This window comes from Rattus rattus, chromosome 8, assembly GCF_011064425.1.
Source record: "Rattus rattus isolate New Zealand chromosome 8, Rrattus_CSIRO_v1, whole genome shotgun sequence".
Lineage (NCBI taxonomy): Eukaryota > Metazoa > Chordata > Mammalia > Rodentia > Muridae > Rattus > Rattus rattus.
In genome coordinates, this window is record NC_046161.1 from 105,020,520 (window position 1) to 105,042,160 (window position 21,641).

General features: G+C 48.3%; 1 protein-coding gene across 1 annotated transcript in view; it reads left to right on the forward strand.

The window, feature by feature from the left end:
• The window catches only part of Glb1 (galactosidase beta 1), a 71,856-nt gene that overhangs the window by 14,056 nt on the left and 36,159 nt on the right, over positions 1-21,641 (forward strand). The window contains exons 2-9 of the mRNA XM_032910991.1: positions 384-553; positions 3,814-3,964; positions 4,778-4,838; positions 6,904-6,998; positions 13,794-13,974; positions 16,438-16,496; positions 19,712-19,833; positions 19,914-19,954. Of these exons, the coding sequence (XP_032766882.1) occupies positions 384-553; positions 3,814-3,964; positions 4,778-4,838; positions 6,904-6,998; positions 13,794-13,974; positions 16,438-16,496; positions 19,712-19,833; positions 19,914-19,954 (880 nt within the window). The remainder of the gene's footprint in view (positions 1-383; positions 554-3,813; positions 3,965-4,777; positions 4,839-6,903; positions 6,999-13,793; positions 13,975-16,437; positions 16,497-19,711; positions 19,834-19,913; positions 19,955-21,641) is intronic.

Genomic DNA, 21,641 nt, shown 5'->3' on the forward strand with positions numbered 1-21,641 from the left:
CCACTTCTCTGACACTCCACCCCCAGCACCTGATCCTGGCTGTCTGCCCTGCTTTTTATATTCCTGGTGATCCGAACGGGGGACATTGCTGTTGAGCTGATGCGTGTGCCTCTACGCCTCACACACAGCTCAGTGGATGGAGTCCCAGCTCCTGGATGTCAGCAGGCTCCAGATTTTGGGAGTAGAGCCAAAGAGGGGGTGGCCTCCTCAGTTACTCTGTAGCCAAGTCACCTGGGCTGGGCTGAGCCATGACTTGTGTATCAGTTATTGTGTAACTTAGTAAGTCTACTCGTTGTGTAACTTAAACAGAAAAGCATCTGCCCCGGGCTGCACTTCTGAAGTAAAGGTTCACATTCTCACCTGGCCCCTTACTTGCCCTGCAGAATGTCTCCCAGAGGACATTTGAGCTGGACTACAAACGGGACCGCTTCCTCAAGGATGGGCAGCCATTCCGCTACATCTCGGGAAGCATTCACTACTTCCGGATACCCCGATTCTACTGGGAGGACCGGCTGCTAAAGATGAAGATGGCTGGGCTGGATGCAATCCAGACGTAAGGAAGGACATTTGCCTGAGGACCCCCCCTCCCCCAATACCCACGCCTAACTTTATTTCTTCCATACTAGCTATTGTGTTGCTCAGAAGTAGGAGAGAGCTCTGTGTGCACCCGAGAGGGACTCATTAGGAGCCTGTCCTGCCTTCCTAAAGGTAGCGAAGCACCTCTCACTTGAACTTTGTTCTCAGAAACCATGAAGTTGAAATCAGCTTGAAGAGGCAAAGGTAGGAGGGCAGGGAATGGCTTAGAAGGCACAGGTGTCTGCTGCCAAGCCTGACAGGCTGATTTCGATCCTGGGAACCTACCTGGTAGAAGAGAACAGAGTCCTACGGGGTGTTGTCTGATCTACATGTGTGCGTGTGCATGTCTGCCCGCAAGCACACACAATACGCTAATAAAGGTCATAGCTCATGAAACTTACATTTATGCCAAGGCCATGTCGTTGGTCCAAGGTCCAGTGAGGAGCCGAATGGGAGGAGGTATGGAGTGTGGCTGCTTTTGATGTGAGGAAGTAAGTCTTGTGCTTAGGTTTTTGGAACCCAGCTCATCTTACCGGGTTAATTTTTTGAGCCAGGATATAGGTTCACATCAACAGGCATGTTCCAGAATCCTCTGACTCTGTGAGGTGACTGTGGGAGAGAAACTGGGGCAGCTGATCACTGGATTTTGCAGAGCCAGTGTGAATTACCGATAACATCTTAAAAGATAAAGGGTGAGAAAGCTTTAGTGGGTTTGGTAGAAATCTAGGGGAGTCCCCATTTATTCTGGATCCCAGTTCACTCACAGTTGCTAACACTGAGTTCCGGTGGGCCGTGGCTCACCCTGGATCGTCCGGATGAGGAGGGATGGTGCTTGTGGGGCTCATCAACCAGGCTTTTGTGCCGAGAGTGACGATGAATGGGCGCGCGCGTGCGTGTCTTCACCAGAGCTGGGGAAGGTGGTTCAGTTTGGCTCATTCCGTTTCCTGGCCTGGGATCCCTGATGAAAGTCTTTCATCTTCCTGTAGGCTGGAGGTTTACCTGTGGCTTTGTTTTCAGTGCTGAGAGCCAAACTCAGGCTTTCGCACATGTTGGGCAAGAACGTTACCACAGGGCTATGTAGTTCTCTAGACTGGGTGGGATTTTTTGTTTTGTTTTGTTTTGTTTCTTGTTATAGATGGACATATAGACATATAATGTTATATTCATATAACATGTATATCTATATATCATGCGCATGCAATGCCCTCAGAGTCCAGAAGAGGGAGGCATATCTCCTGGAACTGTAGTTTCAGACAGTTGTGAGTGGCCATGTGGTTAGGAACCAAACCTAGATTCTCTGAAAAAGCGGTAAGTGAGCTTAACCACTGAGGAGGGAGCCATCACACAGACACACACACTCACGCACACACACTCACACACACACACACACACACACATATGCTCACACACACACAGACACACACACATACTCACACACACACAGACACACACACACTCTCACACACACTCACACACACTCACATGCACTCACACATACACACACACTCACACACAGACACACACACACATACTCACACACACAGACACACACACACACACACACACACACACACACACACACACACACACACACAGACACATTCACACAGATACACACCTCACACACACAGACACACACAGACAGACACACAGACACACACACACACACACAGACACACACACACAGACACACACACTCACACACACACACACACACACACTCATACACACACACACACACAGACACACACACACACACACACACACACACTCATACACACACAGACACACACACACTCATACACACACACAGACACACGTACACACACAGAGACACACACACAACACACACCCCACACACACACACACACACACACACACACACACACACACACACACACGCTGCCTCTTTTAAGTGTTTGTTTTTTGAGAGAGAGCTTCTCTTTGTCCTCTGGCTGTCCTGGAACTCTCTTTGTAGACCAGGCTTAAACTCATAGAGGCCCACCTGCCTTTGTCCCCTGGATGCTGGGGTTAAAGGTAAATGCCGCTGTGACAGCTATTTCTTTGTTTATTTTTCAAGTAGACGCTCACGTAGCCCAGGCTACCCTAAAATTTACAGTGACCCCAGGCTGGCCATTTAACTCTTACCTTTCTGCCTGTACTTCCCAAGTGCCACTGTGTTCTGTTTAACCTTTATTTTTTTAAATAAATATCTCATATTCCTTTAGCATGATAATTAGAGTTCGTGCACTAATTAAAGTTTTCGGTGTGCTGGGAGATTTCTTTTTCTGTCACAGTTTTTATGGAATTGTTTTCAGAGAGGCCTATTTTGGGGTTCTGCATTAGAGTGGGTACCTGGTATGCTCAAGGACTGTGTCCGATTCTCAAGGTGTCAAACCTGCCGGGTATAAAGTGAAGCCAAAGGAGAGGTGTACAGAATTGACCAGGAAGCCATCTGAAGTAAATCCGCCTGGGCAGATAACGCTGGTAACTCATTTGTCCTCAGAGCAGTTCTGTGTGTGAGGAGCATCATCTGTAATCCTACCAGACCACAGACAAAAATAAACAAACAAACCCACAGGTTGACCTCCCCCCTCCCCCGCCATGCCACCAGTCAGGAAGCAAGAGAGAGTGAATGAGAGTGGCCCTGCTGGACCATCTCCAGCGTGACATACAGAGGCCAGCCTCGGCCTCCTGCTTCTTGTCAAGTTCAGTGACTCCCATCCCTGTACTTGCCTGAGCTGGCTGTATTATGTGTGTGTGCATGTGTGTGTGCATATGTGTGTGCATGTGTGTACCATGTGTGTGTGCATGTGTGTGTGCGTGTGTGCATATGTGTGTGCATGTGTGTATGTGTGTGTGTGCATGTGTGTGTATGTGTGTGTGCATGTGTGTGTGCGTGTGTGCATGTGTGTGTGCATGTGTGTGCATGTGTGTATGCGTGTGTATGTGCATGTGTGTGTGCATGTGTGTGTGCATGTGTGTGCATGAGTGCAGCATGTGTATGGAGGACAGAAGACAACCTGTAGAAGCCAGCACTCTGCTTACACTATATGGGTTCCCAGATTGAACTCCTGGGGTGAGGCTTGGCGGTGGCCTTTACCCACCGGGCCTTAGCACTGGCTTATGTCCCACTCTTATGCCTATGGTGTCAAACGGTCATAGAACCCGGGCTCCCTTCTCTTCCCTCCCATTCAACTACCACTGTGAGGATTTCAGCCATGTGTGTCTTCACAGGTACGTGCCCTGGAACTTCCATGAACCCCAGCCAGGACAATATGAGTTTTCTGGGGACCGTGATGTGGAACATTTCATTCAGCTGGCTCACCAGCTGGGACTCCTGGTGATCCTGAGGCCTGGGCCCTACATCTGTGCAGAGTGGGACATGGTGAGTTTGTTGCAGGACCCTGCCCTCCTGGTCGGCGTGAGTACAGGCAGGAGAGGCTGACCGGGGCTGGGGCGGTGCTCTGGCAGAGTAGATTAAATAAGCGATCTAAGACACAGAGTCTAGAACGTGTGGTGCTGTGATCCACCAGCATTCATTCCTTTGGTGAGGTGCCAGGCAGAGAGGAGCAGGCTGGAGGCAGAACCTGGGGACTTCCTCGGCTTCCTCTGTCACAGACATGGACTGCGCTCCGCTCTGTCTCCTTCATGGATTAGTTATAAAATTAAGAGAAGCACATAAAAACAGCTTTGGGGGCTGGAGAGATGGCTCAGCTCTTCCAGAGGTCCTGAGTTCGATTCCCAGCCACCACATGGTGGCTCACAACCATCTGTAATAGGGCCGATGCCCTCTTCTGGTGTGTCTGAAGAGAGTGAAAGTCTATAGTGTACTCGTATACATAAAATAAGTAAATCCTTTTTTTTATTTTTAAAAAGAGCTTTTGGGTATAGCTCCGTGGTAGGGCCCTGGCTAGACCAATCCTGTAATCCAAGCACTTGAGAGGCAGAGGCAGGAGGATGGGGCCAGCAGGTGCCCTATGAGGGAGTAGGGAGGAGGAGGGTTCCAGCTTTAAATTTAGCTCAAAACAAAGGGGAAAGTGTCTTGATTCTTAGAACAGGATTAATAGAGAGATCCTAATTTTTTTATATTCCAGTTTCCCAGAAGCCCAGGTCATTTTCCCCTCTGTCTTCTCTCTCCCTGCTGACAGCAATCTCTCCTAAAGTGACAGGCAAATGACTGCTGTTTTCTCTCTCATAGGGGGGCTTACCCGCTTGGTTACTAGAGAAAGAATCGATCGTTCTCCGGTCTTCCGACCCAGGTGAGTTACCGATGCCCCTTAAAAGACTTACGAGAGATTGGACACTTTATATCAAAAGAGCCTGGCATTTGAAGGTGGGGCTTCTTCTGTATAAATACCCCTTAGTGGGGCGTAAGTCTCATTTCACTGGACAGTGGGCGTGTAGGCTTCCTCTGTAGGCTTGAACAGATCTCACGGATAAGTGGGTCACCTTTTGCGTTTGCAACCTGGTTGTCGGTTAACCAACTGGGTTCAACACTTGGTTTCTTCTTCCCACACACTTAGTATATTACGCAGCCAGCTAGTCAAAATGGCAGGGTTGTTTCTGGGATGATGTCACTAGTTTTCTTGGTAGCTGTGTGCCTTGTTTCTGTGCATTTTCAGAGGGACTTGTCAATGACAGCTTTTTGTCTTATCTTTTCAGAACAAGAGATATTATTTCTATCTGTAAAACCCTAAACAGCCATTCAGTTGCATCTCGGTTTTCACGAATGTGTGTGTGTGTGTGTGTGTGTGTGTGTGTGTGTGTGTGTGTGTGTGTTTGTGCCTGTGTGTTTGTGTGCCTGCATGTGTGTGTTTATGGGTACGTGTGTGTGTGCCTGTGTGTTTGTGTGCCTGCGTGTGTGTTTCTGTGTACGTGTGAGTGTGTGTGTGCCTGTGTGTGTCTGCGTGTGTGTGCACATCTATGTGCCTGCATGTGAGCGTGCACTCTTACTACATTATTGCTGTTTTCACATGTGTTTTCTCCTGAATCTTCCTAACCATTTTTAAGAAGATTTGCTTATTTTCATGTGCATTGGATGTTTTGCCTGTTGGCATGTCTGTGTGAGTGCCACAGGTCCTCTGGAACTGGAGTTATTTATAGACAGTTGTGAGCTGCCCTGGAGGTGCTAGGAATTGAACCCAGGTCCTCTGGAAGAGAAGCCAGTGCTCCTAACCACTTAGCCATCTCTCCTGACAACTGTATGAAATGCCTGTTTTTGTCAGTCTTTTTTGAGGTTGTAAACATATGGTTTGTTAGTTGTTAATTTTGGGGTGGCTATGGACACACACACCGCAACCTTAACACTTGGAACGTGAGGCAGGAGGATCAGGGTTTCGAGGTCTTCCCCAGCTACGAATCAAGTGTGAGTATAGCCTTACTTATTTGGGTTTTGTTTTTGGTTTTTTTGTTTGTTTGTTTGTTTGTTTGTTGTTTGTTTTTTGTTTTTTGTTTTTTTGAGACAAGTTTTCTCTGTGTAGCCCTGGCTTTTTTCTGGGACTCACGCTGTAGATCACGCTAGCCTTGATCTCAAAGATCCTTCTGCCTCTGCCTCCCCAGTCCTGGGAGCGTACACCCCGCTCTGTTTTACTTTTTACACCACAGGCGTGCTTGCTTGATGCCCACAGAATTCAGAAGACGGTGTTGGATGCCCTGGAAGTGGAGTTAAAGACAGTTAGGAGGCACCACGTGGGTGCTGGGAATTCCGCCTTACACTTTATATAGCTGTACACAATCCCGACGTTCTGATCCTCCTCCCTCGGCAAGCAGTGGGAGTACAGATGTGAGCTTCCAGGTCTAGTGCTGGGATCAAACGCCAGGGCCTGGCACACACTAGGTAGGCACTCTGCCAACGAACCAAGCCACATCCTCTACCCAGCTGACTTGATTGATTTTCGCAGAAAAAGCCCCCTACTGTGTTTGAGAGGAGGACTCAGTACTCAGCACCTCTCTGTGCCTATCCCACAGTGCCTTGCTGCCTGTGCTTCTTACTGAGCCCCATGGCGGAGTAAGTTCCCAGGCATACTCGGATATCAGGACAAGTGTGTTCAGCAGACTGTGGCTGCCTCGTTGTAGAAGACAGTTGTTGAGGACAGTCTATCCGGGGACAGGCTGCATTGGGGTCTCCTGGCTTTAAAAGGACGGGGCTGCCAAGATAAGTCAGCTGACTTGAATTTGATCCCTGAAAGCCACTGTAGGGCTTGTGCTCACGTACACCACACCACCACTGCCTCTCTCGCACGCCCACATGCACTTGCACACACACAGGCTAACAGTAGCTGGTGACAAAGGCTGCTGACAGTTGCTGCACGCCCTGTTTTGCAGATTACCTCGCAGCTGTGGATAAATGGCTGGCAGTCCTTCTGCCCAAGATGAAGCGTCTGCTCTACCAGAACGGAGGGCCCATCATAACCGTGCAGGTACCTGAGCCGAGCCTGGACGAGGAAGGAGGGCGAGAAGGGAGGCGGCTGTCCATCGACATCGTAGAAATGACAACTGTCACCTGGCTGCACACTAAAAATGACACTTGCTGTGACACAGTCTGGGGAAGTGTTAACTGTCTTCTCTCGCTTCTCTCCCTCCTCTGTCAGTCTGTCTCTGTTCCTCTTTCTGTCTCTGTCCTTCTGACTGTCTCTGTCCTTCTCTGTCTCTGTCTCTATTCCTCTTCCTATCTCTGTCTCTCTGTCTCTCTGTCCTTCTCTGTCTCTCTGTCTCTATTCCTCTTTCTATCTCTGTCTCTATTCCTCTTTCTATCTCTGTCTGTCTGTCTCTGTCCTCTGTCTCTCTGTCTCTGTCCTTCTCTGTCTCTCTGTCTCTATTCCTCTTTCTGTCTCTGTCCTTCTCTGTCTGTCTGTCTCTGTCCTTTTCTGTCTCTCTGTCTCTGTCCTTCTCTGTCTCTGTTCCTCTTTCTGTCTTTGTCTCTCTGTCCTTCTCTGTGTCTTTGTGTCTCTGTCTCTGTTCCTCTTTCTGTCTCTGTTCTTCTCTATGTCTCTCTGTCTCTGTCACTCTCTCTGTCCTTCTCTGTCTCTCTGTCATATATCTCTCTGTCTCTGTCTTGTCTCTTTGTCTTTGACTCTCTGTCTCTCTGTCCTTCTCTGTCTCTCTGTCTCTGTTCCTCTTTCTGTCGCTGTCTCTCTGTCTCTGTCTTTCTATCCTCTGTCTCTCTGTCTCTGTCTCCCCTTTAGTTTGGGTCTCATGTATCTCGTGCTGATGTCAAACTCTGCACCTGAGGATAACTTTGAACTTTTGTTCCTCCCTCCTTACCCTTTGAGTGTTGCCATGACAGGGTGCACCACATACTTGTTTTATGTGGTCTGAACTAAGACCTTGAGCACACAGTCAGTCTACCAGCCAAGCCACACCCTCAGTCCAGAATCACGTACATTTTGTGTCCCTAGCCACCACCGGACCCAAAAAACTCCAGGACAGAATTAGAATTAGAAAAACAAACAGGGGGTTGGGGATTTAGCTCAGTGGTAGAGTGCTTGCCTAGCAAGCACAAGGCCCTGGGTTTGGTCCTCAGCTCCGAAAAAAAAAAAAAAAAACAAAAAACAAAAAACAAAAAAACAAAAAAAAAAAAAGAAAAACAAACAGCTTTACTTTTTTTTAAATTTAATTGTTTTATTTAAAAACTTTAGCTTATCTATTTTATTTTATGAGAATGAGTGTTTTGTAAGCATGTATGTGTGCGTACCATATGTGTCTGGGTCTGTGGAGGTCAGCAGAGGGGGCATTGGATCCCCTGGTATGGTGAATAGTTGGCATTTGCCATGTGGGTGCTGGGAACTGAACCTGGGTCCCCTGCAAGAGCAGCCAGTGACCCCAACCACTGAGCCATCTCTCTTGTCATCAGTTTTTTTTTTTTTTTATTAACTTGAGTATTTCTTATATACATTTAGTGTTATTCCTTTCCGGTTTCGGGGCAAACATCCCCCTCCCCCTCCCCTTCCTTATGGGTGTTCCCCTCCCCACCCTCCCCCCATTGCCGCCCTCCCCCCAACAGTCTAGTTCACTGGGGGTTCAGTCTTAGCAGGACCCAGGGCTTCCCCTTCCACTGGTGCTCTTACTAGGCTATTCATTGCTACCTATGAGGTCAGAGTCCAGGGTCAGTCCATGTATAGTCTTTGGGTAGTGGCTTAGTCCCTGGAAGCTCTGGTTGCTTGGTATTGTTAGTTTTTTAGGTTTTATGTGTATGTGTGCATGCTCGTGTAAGCTTGTGTGTACCATGTGCCTTCAGGAACTGGTAGAGTCCTGCAGGCATTAGATCACCCGGAATGAGTTACAGATGGTTGTGAGCCGTCTTGTGGGTATTACGAATGGAACCCAGGTCCTCTGGAAGAGCAGCCAGTGCTCTTACCACTGAGCCATGTCTCCAGCCCTTCCTGTTTTTGTTGCCTGGTTGTCAGTACATGTTAATACAGTTACAGGTGATGGCCAGGAGAAGGAGTTGGGTCCCCTGACGCTGGAGTTATAGATTGTCAGCTGCCCCACATGGATGCTAGGAATTAAACGTAGGCCCTCTGGAAGAGCAGCTGGTGTTCTTGGCCACTATGCCATCTCTCTGGCTCCTCATGTTGCCTTTTAAATCCTCCCCCGACACCTCAGGACATAGTCCTTTTACATAGCCCTGTCTGTCCTGGAACTCACCATGTAGATAGACTGGCCTTGAACTCAGAGACCCACCTGCCTCTACCTCACAAGTGCTGGGACCAATGGTGTGTGCCACCATGCCTGGCTCACGTCATTATTTTGTTAATGCCCATGAGCATCTGCCTTTGTCCCCAGTGTCCTGCCAGTGTTACTCAGTTCTTCCAGATGCCCCCTTTTAAATGAAGAGGTTTAAAGAGGGGTGCAGGGGATGACTCAGCAGTAAAGAGCACTGACAGCTTTTGCAGAGAACCTGGGTTTGATTCTCAGGACCTCCATGGCGGCTCAGAACCATCTGCAAGTTCAGTTCCAGGGGATCTGGTGCCCTCTTCTGTCTTCCGTGGGTACTGCACACATATTGTGCACATACACACATGCAGGCCAAACACCCATACATATAAAAGAGTAATAATAAAAACCCATACACATAAAAGAGTAATAATAAAAAAGTTCAAAAACGTTAAGTGACTTAGCTAACGCTGCCTAGCTGGCAGGTAGTAGAATTGCGAGCACCGCCTCATCGGCTGACGCCGTAGTGAATCGTCCTCGTGCAGGAAGCTTGGGCTGTAACCTTGACAGAAGGACTTCAGGCCTCTCTGAAGTGGCCAGAGCAAATGATGAACTGGGACTGTGCTGTTTCCTCTCCCACTTCCTGCCGTGATCTTTCCCAGTGTGCTCTGGGCCCTGCGAAGGCGCTTGGCTGTGGTTGCAACCCAGGGTGCAGAACGCACACTTGACTTTCAACAACTTTCGGTATTTGTAAAAATGACTTGGGTGGATGGTGAGGCCTGGTTCTGTGAGCTCTGGCAGAGCATGTCTTCATGGAAAGGAGCAAAGTTCGTGTGGAACTGCCTGGGCCCTGAGATGCTAAATGGAGTGTGGCTTTCTCTGAGGACTGTGGTTCAGAGTCCCAGCTGTGGGCTGCTTTAGGGACGAGTGCTGATGGAGTAGGAGCGTGGCCATCGGGTGTAAGTGATGAGAGGTGATGAAACGACTGAGGGGGGGTCAGGGGTCCACTGTGAGGGGACAGGTGGCTGCCTGTTGAAGAATGTAGCTCTTGACCCCTGAGTGCCCCTGATCTCTTTTTCAAGTAGAGCCTGTACCAAGGCCACAGCTTCCTGTGTGAAGACAGGAAACTTGGGCATGTCTGTACTCTGTGCAGAGGAGGGTATCAGGTGTGCTGTTCATCACTGTTTACCTGATTCCTTCGAGAGAGGGTGGTCCCTGAACCTGCATTCATTATGACTGACTGATTAAAGTCTTTCGTTTGGCTTTTGAGACAGGATCTTAGGTAGCCCAGACTGGCCAAGAACTTAATAGGTAGTTGAGGCTGGCCTCAAACTCCTGACCGTCCCCTCTTTTGCCTCCCAAGTGCTGGAATTTTAAGTGTGTCAACGTGTCCTATATTTGATCACAGTTTTTATGAAGTTTCTTTAACCAAAAGATGCTGAAAAGTTGTGGGCCGAAATGTGACTCGAGATGAGGTCAGGACCGAAAGCAAACATCAGGCAAGTGGATCTCACCTAAGACCAGGTCAAAGGAAGATCCACGGGACTGAGAGATGGCTCTGTGGTTAAGACTACCTACTGCCTTAGCACAAGGACTAGAGTTCAAACCCTGAGGCCCCATGTGAAAAGCCAGGAATGTCTCCATGCAAATGTGACCTCAGTACTGGGGTAGGGCAGTGAAACGGGAGGGTCCACCTGCCTCTGGGGTCCACCTACCTCCAGGATCAAAGGTGTGTGCTGACACCACCAGGCTAAGTCACTTTTCTTTAAAGATTTATTTATTTTATGTATATGATTACACTCTAGCTGTCTCAGACACACCAGAAGAGGGCATCAGATCCCATTACAATGGTTGTGAGCCACCATTGTGGTTGCTGGGAGTTGAACTCAGGACCAATGGAAGGGCAACCAATGCTCTTAACCACCGAGCCATCTCTCCAGCCCCAATTAATTAATTAATTAATTTATTTATTTATTTTTGGGAGCTGGGGACCAAACCCAGGGCCTTGCGCTTGCTAGGCAAGCGCTCTACCACTGAGCTAAATCCCCAACCCCAATTTTTTAATTTTTTAAACCAAGATGTAAAAGACCTATTTTAACGCTACAAGAAGAGAGCAAACCTACACTCCTTGGGGATATTTCTTTTCCCATCCATCTTGGCCATTGCTTCACTGGGTGACTCTGCTCTCGGCCTGGTCCCCTCCCCTCCAATTATGTCACTCAGACCTCAGGAGCCAGAAACATATTTCAGGGGTTTTGCGGAAGAGATTTTTGTCTCTCCCTCTCTTCCTTTTTTGCAGCTTATGTGATGTGACCTGTTTCCTGTGTGGTATTTTTCACCTCATTTCCCTGTCAAAGGCCTTGTCTCACACCTGCAGTTTGGACATAATCTACGGTTCTTTTGTATATCATTGGTTGTTTCCTTGTCTTTCTGTCTGTCTGTTGCTTTGAGGCATAGTTACCCCGTGTAGCCCAGACTGGCCTCAGACCCAGTGGTCCTCTAGCCTCCCTGGTACTAGGACTATTATTGAGTGTGGTCCTCCAAGCCAGGTCCCAACAGCCTCTAATTCAACGCATATCTGAGGTTGACCTTGACCTCCTGATTCCCCTGCCTCTGCCTCCAAGTACTGAGATGACCGACTCCCACCTGTCCCTGGCGTATGCAAGGCTGGGAATCCCACCCCATTCACTTTCTAAAGACGGGGTCCCACTGAACCTAGGGCTTGCAGAGTGACGAGGCTGGCTGATGATCGAGCCTCCCAGCACTGAGGTCACAGACAGTACGCTGCCACGGGTGCTGAAGGTCCCAACTCGGGTCACCACCCACTTGATCTTAACCAAGAGGCTGAGACACAATTCCAGCCATGTTCCCAGCCCCCATTGCTGCACTCTGACTAAGGTGTCTGTAGGTAGACTAAGCTAGCCTTGGGCTTTCAGTGGGCCTCCTGCTCCTACCTCTTGAGGGCTGGAGGGGCAGCCATACCCAACCACGCCCAAATGTGACTGTTGCTTTTGTCTCTTCAGCTAGATCAAGTGGTAGTGAGGGTTTCACCCAGAACTTGACCTTGGCACTTCCCAGGTGAGCCCAAGGACACTGAGGAGGAGAGGCTGTGTCTATAACCAGGGTGAAATGGGCTGTGCCTTCCAATCTGGCCTAAGGGCACGCAGGCCCTTCTACCTTTGTTCTTCCAGATTCCGGACAACTGGACTTGCCACAGATATGTAAATGTTTATTTTCAGGAGAGATAAGCCAGGCGGGGCCTTGAGGATGGGTTTCACATGAAGTGTTAATCCCAGTTTTTCCCTAGAATAAGTAAAGCTAGCCAGCCATGCTGGCTCAGACCCATAAACCCAGCAGCCAGAGGCTGATACAGGAGGGCTGCTGTGAATTAATTCAAGGCCAGCCTGGGCTAGTGAGTGCTATGCTGAGCTGCGGTGTGAGCGCACTGTCTCAAACCAGCAGCAACAACAAATAAAGTTGACAGCACCCGCTTTGTTTCTGGGGGGGTCACTCTCCCGACTGAGTGTTCCCAGGTTCCTCGTGTCTTTTCCAGAAACCTGAAGGACCACACGCAGGCTGTCCTGACAGGAAGCGTGAGGAAGCAGAACCAAGGCAAGGAGCAGTGCTCCCAGAGAAGAACAGCTTTTGACTTAGAGCAGTGGTTCTCAGCCTCTGGGTCGAAAAACCCTTTTCTCGGGGGACCCCTAAGACCATAAGAGAACAGGGCTATCTACACTACGGTTCATGGTAGCAGCAAAACTACAGTTAGGAAGTGGCAATGAAATAATCTCATGATCCGAGGTCACCACAACATGAGGAACTTCATGAAAGGTTGAGAGCATCGGGAAGGTGGAGAACCACTGAGTGAAGCTCTTTAGTGCCTGGGTCCTCTATCTCAGTCAGGGTTACTACTGCTGTGATAAACACCAGGACCAAAAGAACTTGGGGAGGAAAGGAGTCATTTATGTTATGCCTCATCCCTCTAGGAAGTCAGGACAGGAACTCAGGCAGGGCAGGAACCTGGAGGCAGGAGCTGATGCAGAGGCCATGGAGGGGTGCTGCTTGCTGGCTTGCTCCCCATGGCTTGCTCAGCCTGCTTTCTTACAGAACCCAGGACCACCAGCCAGAGGCTGGCTCCGCCCACCTGGGCTGGCCCCTCCCACTATCGATCACTAAGAAAATGCTTGGCAGGCTGGCCTGCTACCTGATTTCATGGGGGCATCTTCTCAATTGAGGGTCCTCTCTGTGATGACTGTAGCCAGCACAGCCTCCTTATCAGGGGGTGGCCAGAAGGGGTGCTGGTTACTAAGGGGTGAATTACGGGTGTTCGTGGGCCTCTGGGCTTTTCCTGTGTGTGTGTGTGTGTGTGTGTGTGTGTGTGTGTGTGTGTGTGTGTGTGTGTGTGTGTGTGTGTGTGTGTGTGTGTGTCAAGAGCACACAGCTGGTTTTATCACTAATGCACGCCAGACCAATTCAGACCAGATCTGGGTATGTTCCCAGAGATGGCTAAGGCTGCCTTGGCATCTGCTGATCTCTCGTTCTTCTTTCTAAACACACAGGTTGAGAATGAGTACGGGTCCTACTTCGCCTGCGATTATAACTACCTGCGTTTCCTGGAGCACCGCTTCCGCTACCATCTGGGTAACGACATCATTCTCTTCACCACTGACGGAGCGGCTGAAAAATTACTCAAGTGTGGGACCCTGCAGGACCTCTACGCCACCGTGGATTTTGGAACAAGTCAGTGTCTGTGGCAACTAGAAAATGCTGTTGGACCGTTGGTTTAGTGGTCACTCTCAGCACAGCTTTCGCAGACAGAGTGAGGTGTCTCAGAGTTCCCTTTATCAGGTGGGCTCTGCATTACTGTAACAAAATACCTGAGGGAATCAACGCATAAAGAGGGAAGGTTTTGTTTTAGCTCACAGTTGTGGAAGCTTCAATCTACAATCTGTTTGACCTATAGTAGAGTCTTTCTGGGAGCGTATGATTCAGGAGACCCATTTACCTCATGGCTTGAGGCCCTCAAAGAGGGAGAGATGGGACTGACACCATGTCTTTCTCCAACATGTTCCCAGTGACCTAAAATCTAAGCTCTGCCCACCCCACCCCCCTCTTTTTGAGACAGGATTTTTTTTTTTTTAATTTATTTATTTATTTTTTTTTTGTAGTTTAGGCTGGCTTCTTATTCGTTGTATAGCCAAGGATGATGGCCTTACTTCCATCTCCCAAGTGCTGGGGTTCTAGATGTGTGGAACCCCTACCCTCAGCTTCTTTGTACTGTTCTTCCACAGCTGTACAAGATTTCAAGTGATGGGTCAGCAAGATGGCTCAGTGACCAAGGGTGATTGCCGTCAAGTCTGATGACCTGAGATTGTGTCCTGGAACCCACAGGGTGGGAGGAGAGTACCAACTCCTATAGATTGTCCTCCGACCAAGAGCATTCCAGGACGTGTGCACAGGCACGCACGTACACAGTCATGCGTGTATGCACTCACACGTGTACATACACAAAGTTACCCAATAAAAATGTGATGAAAAAACAGATTCAGTCAACAGGTAGCACACCTGTAATCCCAGCATCCAGGAGGCAGAGGGAGGGGGGATCTCTGTGAGTTCAAGGCCAGTCTGGTCGATGGAGCGAGTTCCAGAACAGCCAGGGCTGTACAGAGTAACCGTCTTGAAAAAAAAAAAAAAAAAAAAAAAAAAAAAACCAACAAGAATAGATTCAAACGGAGATTAATACGATGGAAAACAGGGTCCTGGAGAGGTGATGGCTCAGTGGTTAGGACCTCTGGTTGCCCTCACAAAGAACTAGGGTTTGCCCACATGGCAGCTCATAGGTACATACAAGCAAAACACCTTTTAAAACAGAAGTTAAAAACAGGCGGGAGGTATGCCTCAGTAGGTAAGACGACTAGTTGCTCTTCCAGAGGACCCGGGTTCAATTCCCAGCACCCACACTCATCTACAACTGCACTTCCAGGTGATACAAAGCCTTCTCCTGACCTCCACGGGCACCCACACATGGATACGCAAACATGCGCATAAATAAAGACAATGCTGAAGCGAATGTTCAGTACTAGTCTTGACAGCGTAGCAAGTTCCAGGCCAAGGCTATGTGAGACCCTCACTTAAAAGAATTGTTTTTCCAGGGCACGGTGGGGCATAATTGCAATCCCAGTCCTGTAGACACACGGAGGGAGGAAAGTTGCTTTGACTTAGAGGCCAGCTGGAACTATAATATATTACATAAAACATTCTAGACACCCTGTTTCGAAAAAGGCACAAACAAGGGAGCTAGAAAGGGAAAGGAGGGAGTGTGGGGGAAGGCAGGGCACTGTCTCCTTCCATTTAAGCCGTTACTATTACTGTTGTTGACAGGGCTGTAGTTTAGGCTGGCCTCAGCTCCCTTCATAGGTGAGGCTTGCCTTCAACCTCTGATACTCTTGCTTCTGCCTTCCTAGTGCTGGGAGCGCACAGGCAGGCCTCACTCCCTGAGTCCGTGTGTCCTGGGGACTGAGCCTTGTGCATGCTCCCGGCTGAGCTACATCTCCAACCCAGTTTGGGCCATTATAGCAAATTAATGAGCTGGATACAGTGGTGAATCCCTTTCTCTCAGCGCTCTGGAGGCTGAAGCAGGAGGAGAGTTGAGCTTGAGGTCAGTCTGGTTGCATGGTGAATTCCACGACAGTCAGAGCTTTGTGGTAAGACCCTGTCTTAGGAGAAGCTAAAAGAAATAAACAGGATCTCCTGTCCTGTTCACTGTTCTGGGGGGGTTCCCTTGGATGCAGTGCTGAATGAGGGTCTCTCCTTCAACTCCACGTATCAGTTTCCTGTTGAGTCCTTACGTGGCAGAAAGGGGTGAGGGCCCCCCTCCACTATAAAGCCTTTAAGACACAGTTTTTTCATGTATTTCTTTTTACTGGGAGAGGGTGCCCAAGAGCCACGGAGCATGTGTGGAGGTCAGGGGACAACCTCGGCGGTCATTTTTCTCTTTGTGCCATTTGGGTCCTGGGGATTGAACTCAGGTCATCAACCTTGGTTGCAAGCACCTTTTCCCTCTGAGCCCTCTTGCTGGCCCTCCACTTCTCATACGTTCATATTTGGGATTATGGTTGGCCTCGTGAACTCCCTACCAGTGACCTTAGCAGGCCTGTTTAGCTTCTTAATGCCTATGACTGACTTGTCTTCTCTTTCTTCCAGCCGGCAATATCACACGAGCTTTCCTGATCCAGAGGAATTTTGAACCCAAAGGACCTTTGGTAAGAACTGGGGGTAAGGGGTAGAGACTGGGCTGGTACCAACCTCATCACAGCTCCTTTCTGACCCCTGAGTGACAGTGGGGCCAGTGCTCCGGTTTGGAAACTAAAAACCTCTGTGCTGAAGTGAAGGAGATGTCTTCAGCGGGGCTGTCTTCAGTTCTCTCGTTTTATTGTATTCTCCTTTTCTCCCCTCCTCTCACCTGACTGGATCTCAGGTATCCAGAGGCTCAGAACTCAATGTGTAACGGAGGCTGACCTTAAACTCCTGAGCCTCCTGTTTCCCGTTCTTGGCCACTGGGAATAATCCTGCACTCCCACGCCCAGCTTTATGTGGTGAATCAAACCCAGGGCTTCCCTGCAAGCGAAGGCTGTTGCTTTCCTAACTGAGCTACATCTCAGGGAACACTTGTCAGTTGCTCTGATTTGAGGAGGAGCCCAGGAGTGGCACGGCCAGGATCTGGTTCACGTGTGTGTTCTTTAAGATTTATTTTTGTTATTATTGTGTCTGTGTATGATGCACACGTATGGGTGCTCTCAGAAACCAAAATGGCATGTAGGATGCCCTGGAGCTGCCTGATGTGGGATGCTGTGAAGAACAGCAGGTGCTTTTTGTGGGGAGAAAGGGTTCAAGACAGGATTTCTTCTAGAACTCGATCTGTAGACCAGGCTGGTCTTGAACTCACAGAGATCCTTCTGTCTTTGCCTCAGATGCTGGGATAAAAGTCATGCATCACCACATGCTCAATAGCTGCTTTTAACCTCAAAGCAGCTTCTGTAGCCCGCAGACTTTTTTGTTTCTTAACTCCACAAGCTTCCCCGCCTCTCTTGAGGATCTGGTTGAAATGCAGAACTCAGTTCTGCTGAGCCTGGGTGGACCTGATGCTTGTTTCCGGAGCAGCCAGAAAGCAGCAGGGTTGCAGTTTTGGTGCTCAATTCTGCTGAGCCTGCTGGGAGAAGAGAGACCAGAGCCTGGCCCGGCCTGTATGAGCCTGCATTCTCAGCTCTTCCCACCAGGTTGCTGCAGCAGGCCTGGTTTGCAAAAAAAAAAAAAAAAGCGCGGCTGGAGCTCTGCAGAGCCTCAGGCAGGGAGAGCCACTTCCTCTCCAGGTTCCCTTTTCCTATTCTGACACAGAACTGATGTTAGCTGCTTCCGGCCAAAGGCTCTCAAGATCAGTATTCACACACACCCACACACACACACACACATACTCACACACACACACACACACACACACACACACACACACACACACAGGGAATTGTGCAATTTGCATAATGAATAAATTTGGGGCTTTTTGTTTGTTTATTGTTTGTTGTTGTTGTTAATGGTATAAGGCATTACTGAATCCCACCTGATCCCGCCTGAGATAACCACTCAGACTGATTTTTTTTTTTTAAAAGATTTATTTATTGTATATAAATACACTGTAGCTGTCTTCAGACACCCCAGAAGAGGGCATCGGATCCCATTACAGATGGTTGTGAGCCACCATGTGGTTGCTGGGATTTGAACTCAGGACCTCTGGAAGAGTAGTCAGTGCTCTTAACCACTGAGCCATCGCTCCAGCCCCACTCAGACTGATTTTATCCCCAGTTGAAAGTCTTTATTCCTCCGGCTGGAGAGATGGCTCAGTGCCACTCTCCACTGCTGCACTGACTGCTCTTCTAGAGGTCCTGAGTTCAAATCCCAGCAACCACATGGTGGCTCACAACCTTATGTAGTGGGATCTGATGCCCTCTTCTGGTGTGTCTGAAGACAGCTACAGTGTATTTATAACTCTTTAAAAAAAAAAAAATGAAGTCTTTATTCTAGCTAGCTGGGACTACACCCAGGTTTTGGGGACCTCAGTGTAGCCCTGAGAATTTAGACGATGGGGCTTTTATAGGGAACAGCAACATATCTGTTATCTCTTTCAGCAGCTTAGGGGGACCAGGGGGTGAGGGGAGGATTGCTCAAGCAAACAGTTTAACAGTAGCCAAGATATGTTAGCTAGGGCATCTTGGTTTCAAGGCCTAGAATAGGATTGGCTAATCTTCCACTGGATTCTTCATCAAAGAGATTAAATACCCGTTAAACCTGAAATGGCCACAGCAAGAATACAAGACAGGCCAGGCAGTGAGTTCCAGGTCTATGAAGTGCTGTAGTGTCTGTACTGTTTTGCCCGGTCACATGGGGATTGAATACAGAGTTTACACACAGTAGGCAATTTCTCTACCACTGAGATATATCCCTGGCCCTTGGGTTTTTGTGTTTCATTTCCAATACAGTCTTGCGAGGTAGCCTCCAGTGGGTTTCAGATTAACTATGCAGTCTAGGCTGACTCTGAACTCAGAATTCTCCTGCCTCAGCTTCCCAAGTGCTCAGATTATAGTTGCACACCACCATGCCTGACTGGAGCTATTAATTATGAAAATATCTTCCCTGGATAAATGTTTTGGTGTTGGACAGGGAGTGTGGGACATTCCCAGCTGACAAAACTGAGGGAGGCAAAAGACTTTTAGGAATCAGTTGTCCCAAAATATCCATGGATCTCGGGCGTGGGATACTCAAGTCCCTTCTGTAAAATGATGCACTTCCTGTAAACCTACATTGCACATCCTGTCCTAGGTGTAATTCTTCTCTAGGTTGCTTGTATCTGACCCAGTATAGATACTGTCTGGATAGCATATTAATTTACTATTTAGGTAATTAATAATGCCTAGGGTGGGGTAGTTTATACATGCTCAGTACTGATACAAAGTTTTTCTCAAAAGAAAAAAAAATTGTTTTAAAACTATAAGGTCTCATGTAGCCCAGGCTGGCCCCCAACTCACCATATAGCTAAAGATTACCTTGAATTTAGAATCCTCCTGCCTCTACGACCTGAGTGCTGGATTTACAAGGACCTAGTTTTTGCAGGGCTGTGGACGGAACCCAGGGCTTCATTCATGCTAGGCAAGCATTCTACCAGTTGAACCACATCCCAGATATTTCTGATTGTTGTTAGGTTGGGTCTTCAATGCAGAACCCATGGATGTTGATGGTGAACTGTACTTGTATTATGTAAGATGAAATGTCACAATTGGTTGACCCTCGGAGACCCAGTGTCGATACTGTTGCAATTGGAGGTTCTCATGGGACCCTCCCTGCTCTTGCTGAAGGGCGTTACAGGGACACCTCAGCGTCAATCGACGGTCGTAAGCGTCTCCTAAGCACCACCCCTTTTCCCTTTCAGATCAATTCTGAGTTCTATACTGGCTGGTTAGACCACTGGGGTCAACCCCATTCCAAAGTGAATACTAAGAAGTTGGTGGCCTCCCTCTATAACCTGCTTGCCTACGGGGCCAGCGTGAACTTGTGAGTACCCAGGACTGGGAGAGGGAGCCCCGTGGCTGTGGCTCACAGTGAAGTACGTGTGTTCTCTTATTTCTCTGTAGGTACATGTTTATAGGTGGGACCAACTTTGCCTATTGGAATGGTAAGATCCGTTTCCCATCCATTGCTAAAAGCTTATCCTGTCTACCGTGTGTGATTGGGGAGATGGTGTATCTGTGGGCAATTCTTATTTTCTGTTTCCGTTTGTCTTCTACATTTTCTAACATGTAAGAATCACCATATGAATCACATTTGAGTGTGGGGAAAAAACCTTAAGGGCCATCGTCTGATGGTTTAATGGTTTGAGGCCTTGCTTTTAAGCCAGTCTGTCTGGCATTCTAGTGTGGGTGTATGTGTGCGTGTGTGTGTGTGTGTGTGTGTGTGTGTGTGTGTGTGTATGTGTGTTCATCCTCTGCTTTGGTCTTCCTGTGTGTGCCTTCATGTGTTGTGCAGGTGTCTGTACCCATGAGTATTTGTGGGTGTGCATACATGTGGAGGTCAGGGGCAACCTCCAGTGTCGGTCCTCGGGCACCTTCTCCTGTTTTTTTAAACAAGATCTCTCACTGACCCAGAACTTACCAAGTAGATTGAGTTGGCCACTGAGCCAAGGAAGCCTCCTGTCTCTACCTCCCCTGATCTGTCTGTCTGTCTCTTTCATTACTACATGTATTTAGTTATGTGTCTGTGGGGGTCAAAGAATGACTTGATCCCCTTCTTCCACCCTGTGGATCGTGGGGATTGAGCTCAGATGGTTGGGCCTGGTGGGGTGTCTTTACCACTCTCCACTCCCATTATTTATTACATATGAGCACACTGCAGCTGTCTTCAGACACACCAGAAGAGGGCATCAGATCCCATTACAGATGGTTGTGAGCCACCATGTGGTTGCTGGGAACTGAACTCAGGACCTCTGGGAGAGCAGTCAGTGCTCTTAACCTCTGAGCCATCTCTCTAGCCCTTAATTTAAAAACAAACAAACAACAACAACAACAAAAACCCATAAAACCGGTGATGTTAAGTAACTACTCTAAGCACTCTCAGAGTCGTATAGTCCTTGCCTTCTACTTCTGGAACATTCTCCCACCCCAGAAAGAACACACATTGTCACACTGTCTCCCCTCTTCCTCGAGGCCCATGGAGGTCACTAAGCTCTTTCCTGCTGCCAGGGACTCTCCTGCTCTGGGTACTTCTTATAAATGGAACCATATAATATAGAGGTAATTATTTTAGGTAGTTTGTAATTAGTCACAAGTAATCTGATTTCTTTGATTTATCCTAATCTGTTCAAGGCTCATCCACGTTCTACCGTGTATTAACCTTTTATTTTTATTGCTAAATAATATTGCTAGGGTGCTTGCCTCGCATGCACAGGGCCCTGAGTTTGAGCCCCATGTACATGGTGGTACACGTTTCTAATGCCAGCACTTGGGAGGGAGAGGTGAAAGGTAGTTTTCAGGCTGCACAGTGGGTGAGAGGCCACTTGTGACCCTCTCTCAAAAAATAAACATTGGGGCTGGAGAGATGGCTCAGTGGTTAAGAGCATCAACTGTTCTTCCCGAGGTCCTGAGTTCAAATCCCAGCAACCACATGGTGGCTCACAACCATCTGTAATGGGATCTGATGCCCTCTTCTGGTGTGTCTGAAGACAGCTACAGTGTACTCATACATAATAAATAAATCTTAAAAAATATTAAAAAAAAATAAAAAAAAATAAAAATAAACAGAGTGAAGGCTGAGTCAGGTGTGGTGGTGGGAACCAATGATCCCAGCATTTGGGAGACAGGCAGAAT